Raw genomic sequence first — 12169 nt, forward strand, 5'->3', positions numbered from 1 at the left:
TGACACTACATTTATACTATGCAATAATGATATGCAAAAACTAAATATAGAAAATGTCTAATTTAAGGAGGAACTATGATCCAGTTAAGTGCGGTCACATCCTCGTGTGTTTATGCTGAGTGAGGCTGTTTGTGCAATCCTCTTGGCACTCTCCCCCCCTGTGCCTGCACACTGTTGGTTGGCAGACAGGCGGACAGGCAGCACAGCCCCGTGCCAACACAGCTGCCTATTGAGAAGCAGCGTTACAGACACAATGTGAGTGACAGACTTGCTGTATCAACAGCTCCAACCTTTTCTGCTGTTGTGGTCAGAAATAAACCATAAATACCCCCCTTGTCCCTGCCCTCAAATGGCTCAACCCCATCAAAACACCAAGTGGTACTGAAAACGAAGGACGCCACCACTTCTTAGCAGGCGTACCCCAGGTAACGTCTCTTATCGGGTTGCACGATCAATGATAGGAATTGATGAGAAGCATAAAGTTCACAACTTTTATGTTAAATTCTATGCATTTAAGGTTTAATTGAAATGCAAATATGACATTTTAACGTCTTGTGTTTAAAATAGAGGAGCGTTTGGGAGGATGTCAGACCAACAAAGTGCTCCAGAGCAGCTGGCTGCTGGGAAGAGCCAAGGTGGAGCTGGAGCCACATATAAGGTATCAGCAGTACTTGAATGTATTCTTTTTGTAAACTTTAGTAATTATAATAATAATAATAATACATTTTATTTGTATAGCGCTTTTCAAAATACTCAAAGACACTTTACAGAAGAATGAAGTTGAATAAACAGAATAAACAGAATAGAAGACACACCAAAATACAACATTGATTGGTTAATACACAGTTAAAACGTGAGTAAAAGCGGGGAGGGGCGGGGCACAGCAGTCAGATATAAAAAGTTAGACATTAAAAACAGATTTAAAGAGGTGGGTTTTGAGTTGTTTTTTGAAGGTGGGAAGGTCAGGGCAAGCACGGAGTGAATGGGGCAAAGAGTTCCAGAGGGTGGGGGGCAGCGATGGAGAAGGCTCTGTCTCCCCAGGTTTGGAGCTTGGTCTTACAGGGGAGTGCCAGGAGGTTTGAGTCTGAGGAGCGAAGGGGACGCGGGGGGGGCTGTAAACATTACATGACCTTTCTCTGTGGTCCAGGTGGTGCTTTTTGAATTTGAGAACTTCCAAGGAAGCAAGGCTGAATTTTCGGCAGAATGTAAAGACGTACTAGACAAGGGCCTCAAGAAAGTTGGCTCGGTGATCGTTGAGTCTGGACCGTAAGTCATCGAAAATGAAAACAAATTGGACAAAAAGGTGTGGAAATATGTGGAGCTCATTCTCTTCGTGTTTGTTGGCAGCTGGGTGGGTTATGATCGCCATGGCTTCACGGGGGAACAATTCATCCTGGAGAAAGGCCAGTACCCTCGCTGGGATACGTGGACCAACAGTCAGAACAGCTACTCCCTTTTGTCTCTCAGACCACTCAAGGTGGTAGTGAACCCGTCTCAAGAAAAGACAACGCAGGACCCTTTGACCACCAAAGTATCAACTCTTGATCTGTTTTTTTTTGCATGTCAACACCTGAGCATCACAGTGTCTTTCTCCCATCTATAGGATGGAACAGACCATAAGCTGCACCTCTTTGAGAATCCTGGATTTACCGGAAAAAAAATGGAGATTATCGATGATGACGTCCCCAGTTTGTGGGGCCACGGTTTTCAGGATCGTGTCGCAAGCGTCAAAGCTCTTAACGGAACGTAAGACCTACCCGAACAATCAGATCGCAGTAAATGTAAATCACATTTTGTATGTGCTGCACTCCACCAGGTGGGTCGGATACATGTACCCCGGATATAGGGGGCGCCAGTTTATATTTGAACAAGGGGATTTCAAGCACTGGAATGACTGGGAGGCACCCGTACCGCAGATCCAGTCTGTTCGACGTGTGCGGGATATGCAGTGGCACAAGAGGGGCTGCTTCTCCGCTGCGGACCCGACTCCAGCTCCGGCTCCGGCTCCCGCTCCGGACCCAGACCCCGCTCCGGTGCCCCCTGCTCCGACTGCCAAAGCCGGCACCAGCTGAGCAGAATCCCAACCAGCTTCCTATTTATCCTCTCCCTTGCTCCATGCAGAGCCGACCCGCTGCCTTCACTAACCATGACAGATGCCGCTTGTGCCCACAAAGGAGTGCCATGTACGTTTCAGTCGCCAATAAAACTTATTTGACATGGAATTGGTGTTTATTGATTATGTAATAAACCAAAGTGTAGCTAAACACTCCTTAGAAATCAAACATCTTCTGTGCGCTATATTCTTCCTCTTTGACTGTCTTTTGTTCATGTGTGATGAGTTCAAGTCAATTGTAATGTACGCTTTCTATTAAAACTAAGTGCACCACATTCTCCACATTTCCATTGGCTCTCTGTTGCCGTTCATCTTCTTCATCACAGCAGCACACAATACAGTCAAACATAAAACTAGCATATTAAGAGGTATTTAGGGGCGAGAAATACTACATTCCGAAAAACTACAACCCAAGAACAGGATGAAATCAGACATTTTTTTAAGCTCTTGAATAAGGACGCTCAATGTACATTTTTATTTCAATCAGTTGTCGCTATATTCAATTTGCACAGTTCAAATCATGTGTTTACATTTTGTTTTGCATACACTTCCTGTTTTTAAATGTCATTTAACAAAATAAAGCTTGTGTAGCGATAGATTGGTATTTTATGCGGTGATGAAGGAAAGAAAAGGAAGCACGAGGGAAGACAGTATTGGAATAAAAGTGATCACAGTCAGTTGGCATGGGCTCTATGGAAAATGAATGAATAAAAATACAAAATAATCAAATGGGAGTATACACAAACAGAATATAGCTTGTGCAACAATAAAGAAAAACAATGTAAAAAAAATTACATGAAAAAATAAAAGAAAATGAAATAAGGAAACTAAACAATAATAATAACCTATTGATAATAATCAATGAATGAAGTTTATAACTATTGTTGTGATTGGCTGGTTCCAAGAAGCCACCTTAAGGATACAGAATAAGAATTATGAATTATGGCCAACCCAAGCCGAGCCATGCCATGCTTAGCTTACTTGAATATTTGACTGTACAGTATGTACCTTGTGATTGACAGGTGACCAATCCAGGGTGTATCTGACAAGTCCGCTCACCCATCATCTGAAAACACTCTTTAGTCCTGCATACAGAACACTACTACAATACTACTGCATGCAGAAGTAGTGCAATTGGTAGATGAATGTCTTGCTACTTAACTCCAGCACCCATCTGAGACACAAGGTGCAAAATAACGGTTAACAGCATCAGAAAAATCACCAAAAAATAACCAGCCAATCACAACACAGAGTCAATCTGGCATTATTTAGTTATGAAAAATAACTTTTGACAAAGTAAATATATATTGAGCTCCAACACAGGAATGCTCACTCGACTCCCTCTCTCATTGTGGGTGGGGGTACTCTTGGCACTGTTTGTGCTGAATCATGGGGATATCGAACAATGACAGGCTGGATAAAAGTGACAACTAATGAAATAACTGCGTGGGTGTGTGTGGGAGGGAAGCTACGCCGTGACCCCTCATTTCAGTCTGCCTGGCCTATGGCAGGCCGCTGTGCAGGCTGGCATGGTCACAGCGGGTACTGTTGGCAGAGTTACCACCCCTGGGTTTTCCGTATATATTGAGCGCACAACGCCGTCGCTACCAGACTGGCACAGACTGGCACTGGTAAGCACTTCACATCTATAACTTTTATGTGATTTTTTTTTTTTAACGTTTTGATTTGTTTCTGGTAATAGCTGTTGCAAAACGTTTGGCTTTATATAAACATGACTTGGTAAAACTGGTTTCTCTCGAGCAGAAACACAGAAAAATTAATTTATATTTTTTATTTTGTTATCAGACTAAAAAAAATCAGTTGAAATGAACAAAATGTAATGTACAGCATACATGTACCACTCCTAGAAAGCCCACAATTTTTACATGATTATGTATTTATGTCAAGCGTTAAGATTTTGCACTCCTTGAAGGCACCATAGTTGTGTGACGCTGATTCCATCTGTTTATTGATCATCTTACATTATCAATCATGAGTGGTGAGTACCTATACATTCATTCGTTCATTTTCTACTGCTTTTCCTCACAAGGGTCGCGGGGGGTGCTGGAGCCTATCCCAGCTGTCTTTTTGGGGCGAGAGGCGGGGTACACCCTGGACTGGTCGGCAGCCAATCACAGGGCACATATAGACAAACAACCATTCACACTCACATTCGTACCTATGGACAATTTGGAGTCGCTAATTAACCTAGCATGTTTTTGGAATGTGGGAGGAAACCGGAGTACCCGGAGAAAACCCACGCATGCACGGGGAGAACATGCAAACTCCACACAGAGGGTGGAATTGAACCCTGGTCTCCTATCTGTGAGGTCTGCGCGCTAACCACTCGACCGCCGTGCCGCCTTGCACCTATACATTTTATATTTTAAATGTATATTTTAAGTGTGTGAGGCATATTTAGGGCTTGGATTACATCAATCAGTTAAATTACATTGTTACTTTTATTGCAAATGTTGATCTGAAATCAGATTATCTACTAGTTTGCTGTATTAGTATTTTTTAATTTTCACAAAATATTAAGCTATTGGTGTCTCTTGCCAATAAAAACAAACCGTGGGCCATAAACAGTCCCCTGATACTCCTGATTGAGATAAATCAATTGATTATTGATACTAGAGTAGCTGGGATGTTGTATCAATACTACAAAAAAATAAAAAATAAAAGTTCTCATCACGCTATTTTTTCTTTTTTTTTGACAAATATTTGTTTTAGTTTTTAATATTTTGTTCAAATACATTCTCTTTACAGTATTTATATATAGTAGATCCATGCTTTTACCCAGGGTTACTTTCTGGGACCACTGTGAAAAGCCGTGATTATTTGATACACCCATAAAAATGTCTCTTTTTGACACACAACTATGATGCATTCAAAGACATCTAAACATGTACAAATGATTGGCTTTCAAACAGTGGTACATACATGTGTGTGCTGTACATTTTATAAATGGATAGATAGATGAAGAGAAATTTGAAATTCAGAATTTATCTGTGGTATGAAGTATGTATAAATTCTTATGGACTTATGGTGAATGAGATGTTTTGGCAGAAAACTTTGGATGAAAAATCTGCGCCAAAGCAGGGCTGTGCACGTAGAATTGCAAATGTATGTGTCCACTGTATACCTTATGCAGTCATTGCTCGTTAATGGCGGTTAATTGATCCTAAATCAGACACATGAATGTTTTAATATTTTTTGTGTATTTGTATTTTTAGAGTATAGTAAACCTGTTTATGAGTTTCTAAATATGTTTTTTTTACATTATTAGTGTCCTGTAGACATGAATAACACCTCTATAGTCACCTGTACAATCCTATTATTCTTTGTTTACACCACATTGCTAATGTGCAGGCGATGGGATTGCTGCAGGAACATAAGAAATGGCTACAGCTTTAAACATAGCATGCTAGCAAGCTATTGTTTAGCCTCCAATTAATTTTTTTTAAACTTAAGAAAGTTTAAAAATACCACTTCCACACTGAATGGTGGGAGAATTTTTTTCACTGTTTTTTTAACATGACATGGATGCCTTTGTGCAATGTGAAGGTAATGTAACATAATATTATGTTTCATCAATATAATAGTTATATAAACTCATGTTTTCAATGTGTCATCCTGCAGTAATCAAATATTTCATGTTTCTTTTCAGTTTCATCTTTGCCTATTTATTTATTATGGCCACAGACCACCAGAACCCTGCATCCAAGCAGCAGCAGCCAGGCTCCAGTGCACTCAAGGTGACATTTTTTTTCTTTATCAAAGATGAACTTTCTTACAATTGAGAACAATTTCAAACAACAATTTCAAAAAAATAAATTCAAGATTATGTGTGCTTTTGGTCTGTTTCCACACAGCTGGTTATCTATGAGCAGGAAAACTTCCAGGGACGCTGCCATGAGCTGACTGGTCCCTGCAACAACCTCGAGGAAGCAGGCGTGGAGAAAGTGGGCTCCATATTGGTGCTTTGTGGACCGTGAGTGTGGCTTTTTAGGCTAATTCTAAAATCCATTTTTTATGCCGCTTGTCCTCACTATTGGGTCACAGGTATGCTGGAGTCTATCTCAGCTGACTTTGAGTGAGAGGCGGGGTACATCTTTTAAAAATTAAAAGGAAAAGTGAGCATGGAAGTGATTCAAAGTTGTGGTTTACACCCTAAACGCTTGTTGCCACCTTGAAAAAGTAATCGGAATACAGATTTATTAGTTACATTTACAACGGCCAAAACCAATAAAAACCCCAATAAGTTAGCAGAACTCAAAAAAAGTAAGGCAATCAGTTGCCACATTTTTTTTTGAGTTTATAAACTCAAACATTTGAGTATATTAGTGCTTAAATATTTGCAGTTGATATTAGATATATATTTTTTAATTTTGGGGTGAAAAGAGAAATAGCTTTCTTTTTCGCATTCTCTCTGCCATGCATCCTCCATTCTTTAATTTTAGTTTTTAATTAAATTTTTTTTTCTTAACTCTTTCCATAGGAAGAAGCATGTGCATGTGTAAACTACACAGTACAAATCTATCTGATGCAATGGATTTATTCTGAATTGATTCTTAGTTTGATTTATTTGTGTTTAATATTTTTGTACTTTTTAATTAACTACAAGTTAATTATTTTGAGTAGGTTACACAAATCTGCAAAAAGTTCATATTAATCAAAAATTACAAGTTAAATAAACTGAATTGAGATTGGGAGTTTTATTGTGGCTGGAACAATATTATTTTGATATTCAGGTATAATACAAAGCTAAGATGTGGATGTTTTGTGCTTCTTAGCACAAGGGTGTTTAAATATTTGTTATATTTTCTACACCAACTCCAACCCATGCATCTCCTCTTAATCTTGATCTCAGATGGGTGGGATACGAGCAGGCAGACTGCAAGGGCGAGCAGTATGTGTTTGAGAAGGGGGAGTATCCTCGCTGGGATTCCTGGACCAACAGCAGGCGCAGTGACACCATTGTTGCATTTCGACCGATTAAAGTGGTGAGAAAGCAGACTTTTAACACAAAAACGAAGAATTCTGTCACTGTATTTGTGCTTTGTGTCCATCCCCAGGACAGCCAGGAGCACAAGATTGTCCTTTACGAAAATCCCAGCTTTGCAGGAAAGAAGATAGAAATCATTGATGATGACGTCCCAAGCTTCCATGCACATGGTTACCAAGAAAGAGTTTCTTCCGTTCGGGTTCAGAGTGGCACGTGAGTCCATCCTGTCGATTCAATGAGTCCTACCTCATAGATTCATGACTAATCCTGATCTATTTCCCTTCTCGGTGCCTCTGACACACCAGCTGGGTGGGCTATCAGTACCCAGGCTACAGAGGCTACCAATACCTGTTTGAAAAGGGTGAATATAAGGACAACATGGAGTTCGGGGCCCAGATCCCGCAGATCCAGTCAGTTCGGCGCATCAGAGACATGCAGTGGCATCAGAGGGGTGCTTTTCACCCTGTCAACTAAGCTTGTGATTCTTTCCTAGTATGATACTCAACCCCTGCCGACTCACTCTCATCCAGTTTTCCCTCATTAGTTGCAATCTGCAGCAATAGGCCAACATATTGCAACTGTTGCAGACGTGATATCCTTAAAGCAATTAAATAAATCTTTCTTGCTTACATGTCTCCAAGCCATGTGAGTCTGTTCTGTAAGAGAATGTAATTGTTGTACCACTGAAAATGAAATTTAATGTCTAAATACTGTACATTGTCATGTTTTTCAACGGTGAGTTTGGGTCTTTCCCGGCGGCACCGACAGGGAGCGCTATTATGAATGATATGCCTTTATTCGTCCCTCAGTGGGGAAATTTGCAGACGTCACTTCCTATTTGTAGCCGAAGAAGAGATGAAGCCACAGCGACATAGCATGCGACTACAAATGTAGCACTTTTCTAAGATATTGTTTAGATTAAATACATATTTTAACTCTAATATTTTATTATTTTCTTTTTAGTATTTTCTGTCGTTCATCTTCAACGTTTGACATCACGCATTCGGTATGTAAACTTTTCTTCAAACGACACTTTCGCCGTTAGGCTGTTGTTGCTAGCAAGATGTTTTTGATTTAATTAAAAACATCTCCCCTAAGTACAAATCGTGATCATTAGGGTATTATGAACGGACGTATTGTCTAGCATTCACTCGGAAATAGTTTATTTACATGACCTTTATTGTATAATTCAGGAGAGATTGTGTAGTTTATAGTTTTATAGTTTTTAGCCCATATTGGGCTATTATGGTGGCCGAATGCGCGACCACGTTCAAAGGCTTCATAGACAGAAATGATGCAAAACACGCAAACGGCATGAAACAAAATTATAATGCAGTTATCCCGTCAATGCTGCTTGAGCAGGAACAAATGCAAATAAAATGCCTGGCAAACTTTAGAATTTGGAGAAGTCGGGATCAAATACAGTATGTGTTGAACTTGTCTTTTTCATATGGTCTATTTGTGGCAAGGATGCTACATGATGATATCATGATTATATTGTAATTTGCATAATGGGCAATGATACATGCATGTCGTTTTTATGGACGCTTGGGAGACAAAAAGTTATGGTAATGGTTTTATTTCATTAGAACATGCATCACAATACAATTAAGTGCATCACATAATCAGTTCACAGTTCCACATGTCCAAAAGGAGTAGGAAGAAGCAAAGCTTATTAAATCCTACCCCTCCATCTGGTACTTTTGCAATCAGTAACTGTTCCATTTGTTCACTTCCTGCTTTCTTTAATACAGTTTAAGGGTTTTTTTTGTGGTTTTTTTTATTTTGTAATTTTTTGTGTTTAGAAATATCACAAGCAAGATGGAGCCACCTGTGCTGCTTCTTAATGGGTGGAACACAGCGCTTTTAGCTGCTGGTTGAGAAGAGCAATATGTGCTTTCATGTTTCTGCCTCCAAAAGTTGCTGGATTTAACGGTAGTTGCTTTTTGAAAACAAAAAATCTATAATCTATAGGAGTCTGAATTTCCGCTAATTGTGGCGACTAAGTTGGCAACCTTGATATTTCCTCCTATGTCTTGACCATGTGAGAATGTGGTGTGTTAAGAAGCAGAGTTACGATGCCTACTCTACCTACTATACAGAGTTGTAACGGCAAGCACCGGCCATAAATAGTCCCATTATGTGTTTATGAGAGAGGGCAAACAGGTAGCAGACTGCCACAAATTTGGTAAATGAATGTATTGACAAAAATCTTACAAATGAGGGGTGTCAGATGGTCACGAGTGTAAAGATGTTTTGAGTATTGCATCCAATGAATAATCATCTTTTCTCCAACAGCAAATATGCCTGTCCTGTGCAGCACATGCACTGTGAATCGAGCTGTGCTAAAACGTCCAAAAACAGGCCACTCTATATGTAAGGAGTGCTTCTTCTGGGCTTTTGAGGAGGAGGTGCATCAGACCATTGTGGCAGCAAACCTATTCAAACATGGCGAGACCGTTGGCATTGCTGCTTCAGGTGGAAAAGACTCCACGGTGCTTGCACATGTGATGAAGCTCCTCAATGAGCGGTACAGCTATGGTCTGGAGCTGATGCTTCTCTCTGTGGATGAGGGTATCACTGGTTATCGAGATGACTCTTTGGAGACGGTGAAGAGGAACCAGCAGCAGTATGAACTGCCTTTGAAAATTGTGTCATATGAGGAGCTCTACGGATGGACAATGGATGCCATCGTGAAGCAAGTGGGACTGAAAAATAACTGCACCTTCTGTGGCGTGTTCAGACGGCAGGCGCTAGATAGAGGAGCTGTCATGCTGAAAGTGGACAGGATCTGCACAGGTAACTCCCAACTGTATCTACGTGAACACCCAGCAAGCACAACATTAGATTAACTTCTAATTAACACAGTCTAATGCAGGGGTCTCAAACTCAATTTACCTGGGGGCCACCGGAGCTAGGTTCTGGGTGAAGCCGGGCCGCATCAAGTTTTCAAAAAAAAACCCAAAACGCATTGATTAAAAACTGGAAAAAAAATCTTCAATGCTTTTGCTTCTGCTATACCCTACACTTTTTCAATACTTTGGTTCCGGTTTTCCACACCAAAATATCTGATAAAACATTCCACTGTTCTCAAATATCTTTTATCTATCAAATATCTATCTCAATTTTTATTTTTCTATACACAAAATAAGATAAAAAAATAAACAAATTAAGAATAAAGACAATAAATCAATCAATCAGTAATAAATAAGTAAAATAATAATAAAATGACAAATAAGAAAAATGTAAGAAACCACATACAGTTGGTAGAGAAATTATTTTTTTCAGATTCAAATGTACAGTATTAACAGTTATTTAACCTTTAACATGAACATTAATGAAACTTAATAATTTTACCCAATTAGCAAGTTAGCATCGTACTCGGTTCCATCTGGGAGCAGCGTCGTAACTTTAACAACATGTTTGATGAGATGCTTTATCTTGACGTGTATTTTCCGTTTTATTCCACATCATTTCCTGCATTTATTTGTACCCAGCGTCATAAGCCTTTAGCTTCATTGCTAATCCAAAGCAAAACAGGGCGGGGTAACAGGGTAGGGTAACAGTATGGGCGGGGCAAAATCATGTTATGTCCGGTGTGCACACAGCTTTAAGCTGTCATTTCAACATTAAACTTTGGTATCAAGGTGGGGGCCTCAAACTAGCGTCTCACGGGCCGCATTTGGCCCGCGGGCCATGAGTTTGAGACCCCTGGTCTAATGAAATCCATTGGATTAGGTTTTTTTTTTTTTTATACAATAACTAAGAGACCTGGTGTTGCCATCAGAGAATTGATGAAAAGCGGTCCACGAAGGTTGGTACTGTGATCACAATACAATAATTTTTCATGATTTGAATGAGGAACAAAGCAATCTGTCAATTAGGGGTGTACTAATTTGCATTTTTTTTAATGACAAAAGTAATTGTTTTTTCACCGTGTGTTTTGCTGCAGGTCATAATGCTGATGATATAGCGGAAACGGTACTGATGAACGTCTTGCGAGGTGACATAGCCCGTCTGCGGCGTTGCACTGCTATCTCCACATCCAGCGAAGGCGATGGCGTCGTACCACGCTGCAAACCTCTCAAATATGCATACGAAAAGGAGATCGTGATGTATGCCTATTTCAAGAAGTTGGACTACTTTTCCACAGAGTGCATCTACTCTCCCAATGCTTATCGTGGCTACGCGAGAACCTTTTTAAAAGATCTGGAGAGCATAAGGCCCAGCTCCATCATTGATATCATCCATTCAGGGGAGAACCTCTCCATACGAGAGGGGGTGAAGATGCCCGTGCAGGGGACCTGCATCAAGTGTGGCTATATCTCCAGTCAAACGTTGTGTAAGTCATGTGTGCTTCTGGAGGGCCTGAACAGAGGCTTGCCGAAGCTGGGCATTGGAAAACACCACCGTTTGCATGAGAAGATTGTCTCCAATCAGCCTCTTACTGAGAAGGAGGAGAGAAAGTTAAAAGTGGTTGACATTTGATAAATGAGTAATTAAACTTGATATTCTTTCATTGAAACAATTTGATGTAGTAAATGATTATGGTTGTTTCAAATTGTGCACTTCCACACTTCATGTACACTATGTACACAATATTTATCTGCTTTCTCTTTTTGCAGCCAAGATGGCTATGATTTTGGGTGGTCAGGGTCCATGCCTGCACACTCACCATGTGGGGTATGATGAGTGCAACATCATAGTACTGACAGCGCTTCATTTTGCTTTACTTTTTAATGAAATATACTGAAAATATGAAATGGATTTGCGTGCATTGAGAAACAGCCTATTTCTTCATTTGCCTTTGCTGCTTTTTTAAAAAACTATAATTCAATAAATCCAGTATTTTATGAAATAAACCAATTTTAAGTTATTGCCATTTGAACTATGCCACAAATATTTTTGCATTTGCAGTACACATTGTAGCAGTGAGTACAATTGGTTTTCAAATATTTTTTTTTCAAACTATAATTCAATAAATCCAATCTTTTATGAAAGAAACCCTATCTGGAGTTATTTTTAATGTTCTTTTTTAACCATACTGA

General features: G+C 39.8%; 3 protein-coding genes across 4 annotated transcripts; all 3 read left to right on the forward strand.

Moving 5' to 3' along the window:
* Nucleotides 1-286: 286 nt before the first annotated feature.
* Nucleotides 287-2222, forward strand: LOC131128084 (beta-crystallin B3). Its single transcript, XM_058070646.2, has 6 exons — nucleotides 287-425; nucleotides 568-658; nucleotides 1148-1266; nucleotides 1348-1531; nucleotides 1604-1746; nucleotides 1817-2222. Exons 2-6 carry the CDS (start codon nucleotides 584-586, stop codon nucleotides 2070-2072), a joined length of 777 nt encoding a protein of 258 aa, XP_057926629.2. The 5' UTR covers nucleotides 287-425; nucleotides 568-583; the 3' UTR covers nucleotides 2073-2222.
* Nucleotides 2223-3665: 1443 nt separating this feature from the next.
* crybb2 (crystallin, beta B2) lies at nucleotides 3666-7752 on the forward strand. Of its 2 annotated transcripts, XM_058071792.2 has the most exons (6): nucleotides 3669-3744; nucleotides 5784-5871; nucleotides 5989-6107; nucleotides 6987-7119; nucleotides 7192-7334; nucleotides 7427-7752. In XM_058071792.2, the coding sequence occupies exons 2-6, from the start codon at nucleotides 5809-5811 to the stop codon at nucleotides 7593-7595; spliced, it is 627 nt and encodes a 208-aa protein (XP_057927775.1). In that variant the 5' UTR covers nucleotides 3669-3744; nucleotides 5784-5808; the 3' UTR covers nucleotides 7596-7752. The 2 variants fall into 2 exon arrangements, with proteins under 2 accessions (XP_078645989.1, XP_057927775.1); XM_078789863.1 differs by having other exon boundaries at nucleotides 3666-3744; nucleotides 6987-7334.
* A 150-nt stretch (nucleotides 7753-7902) lies between these two features.
* ctu1 (cytosolic thiouridylase subunit 1 homolog (S. pombe)) lies at nucleotides 7903-12092 on the forward strand. The gene is made up of 3 exons (XM_058070405.2): nucleotides 7903-8127; nucleotides 9420-9920; nucleotides 11074-12092. The coding sequence occupies exons 2-3, from the start codon at nucleotides 9425-9427 to the stop codon at nucleotides 11607-11609; spliced, it is 1032 nt and encodes a 343-aa protein (XP_057926388.1). The 5' UTR covers nucleotides 7903-8127; nucleotides 9420-9424; the 3' UTR covers nucleotides 11610-12092.
* Nucleotides 12093-12169: the final 77 nt, after the last annotated feature.

This window comes from Doryrhamphus excisus, linkage group LG3 (assembly GCF_037039965.1).
Source record: "Doryrhamphus excisus strain RoL-2023G ecotype Guam linkage group LG3, RoL_Dexc_Guam_v1.1, whole genome shotgun sequence".
NCBI lineage: Eukaryota > Metazoa > Chordata > Actinopteri > Syngnathiformes > Syngnathidae > Doryrhamphus > Doryrhamphus excisus.

Excerpts from the sequence above, each read along its gene's own strand:
- crybb2 (XM_078789863.1), top strand. The coding sequence starts at position 5,809 with ATGGCCACAGACCACCAGAACCCTGCATCCAAGCAGCAGCAGCCAGGC. Across the intron at positions 6,108-6,986 it reads ATATTGGTGCTTTGTGGACC|ATGGGTGGGATACGAGCAGG; the intron begins GTGAGTGTGGCT and ends TCTTGATCTCAG. Across the intron at positions 7,335-7,426 it reads GTTCGGGTTCAGAGTGGCAC|CTGGGTGGGCTATCAGTACC; the intron begins GTGAGTCCATCC and ends CTGACACACCAG.
- LOC131128084 (XM_058070646.2), top strand. The coding sequence starts at position 584 with ATGTCAGACCAACAAAGTGCTCCAGAGCAGCTGGCTGCTGGGAAGAGC. Across the intron at positions 1,267-1,347 it reads GTGATCGTTGAGTCTGGACC|CTGGGTGGGTTATGATCGCC; the intron begins GTAAGTCATCGA and ends GTTTGTTGGCAG. Across the intron at positions 1,532-1,603 it reads AGGACCCTTTGACCACCAAA|GATGGAACAGACCATAAGCT; the intron begins GTATCAACTCTT and ends TCCCATCTATAG.
- ctu1 (XM_058070405.2), top strand. The coding sequence starts at position 9,425 with ATGCCTGTCCTGTGCAGCACATGCACTGTGAATCGAGCTGTGCTAAAA. Across the intron at positions 9,921-11,073 it reads AGTGGACAGGATCTGCACAG|GTCATAATGCTGATGATATA; the intron begins GTAACTCCCAAC and ends GTTTTGCTGCAG.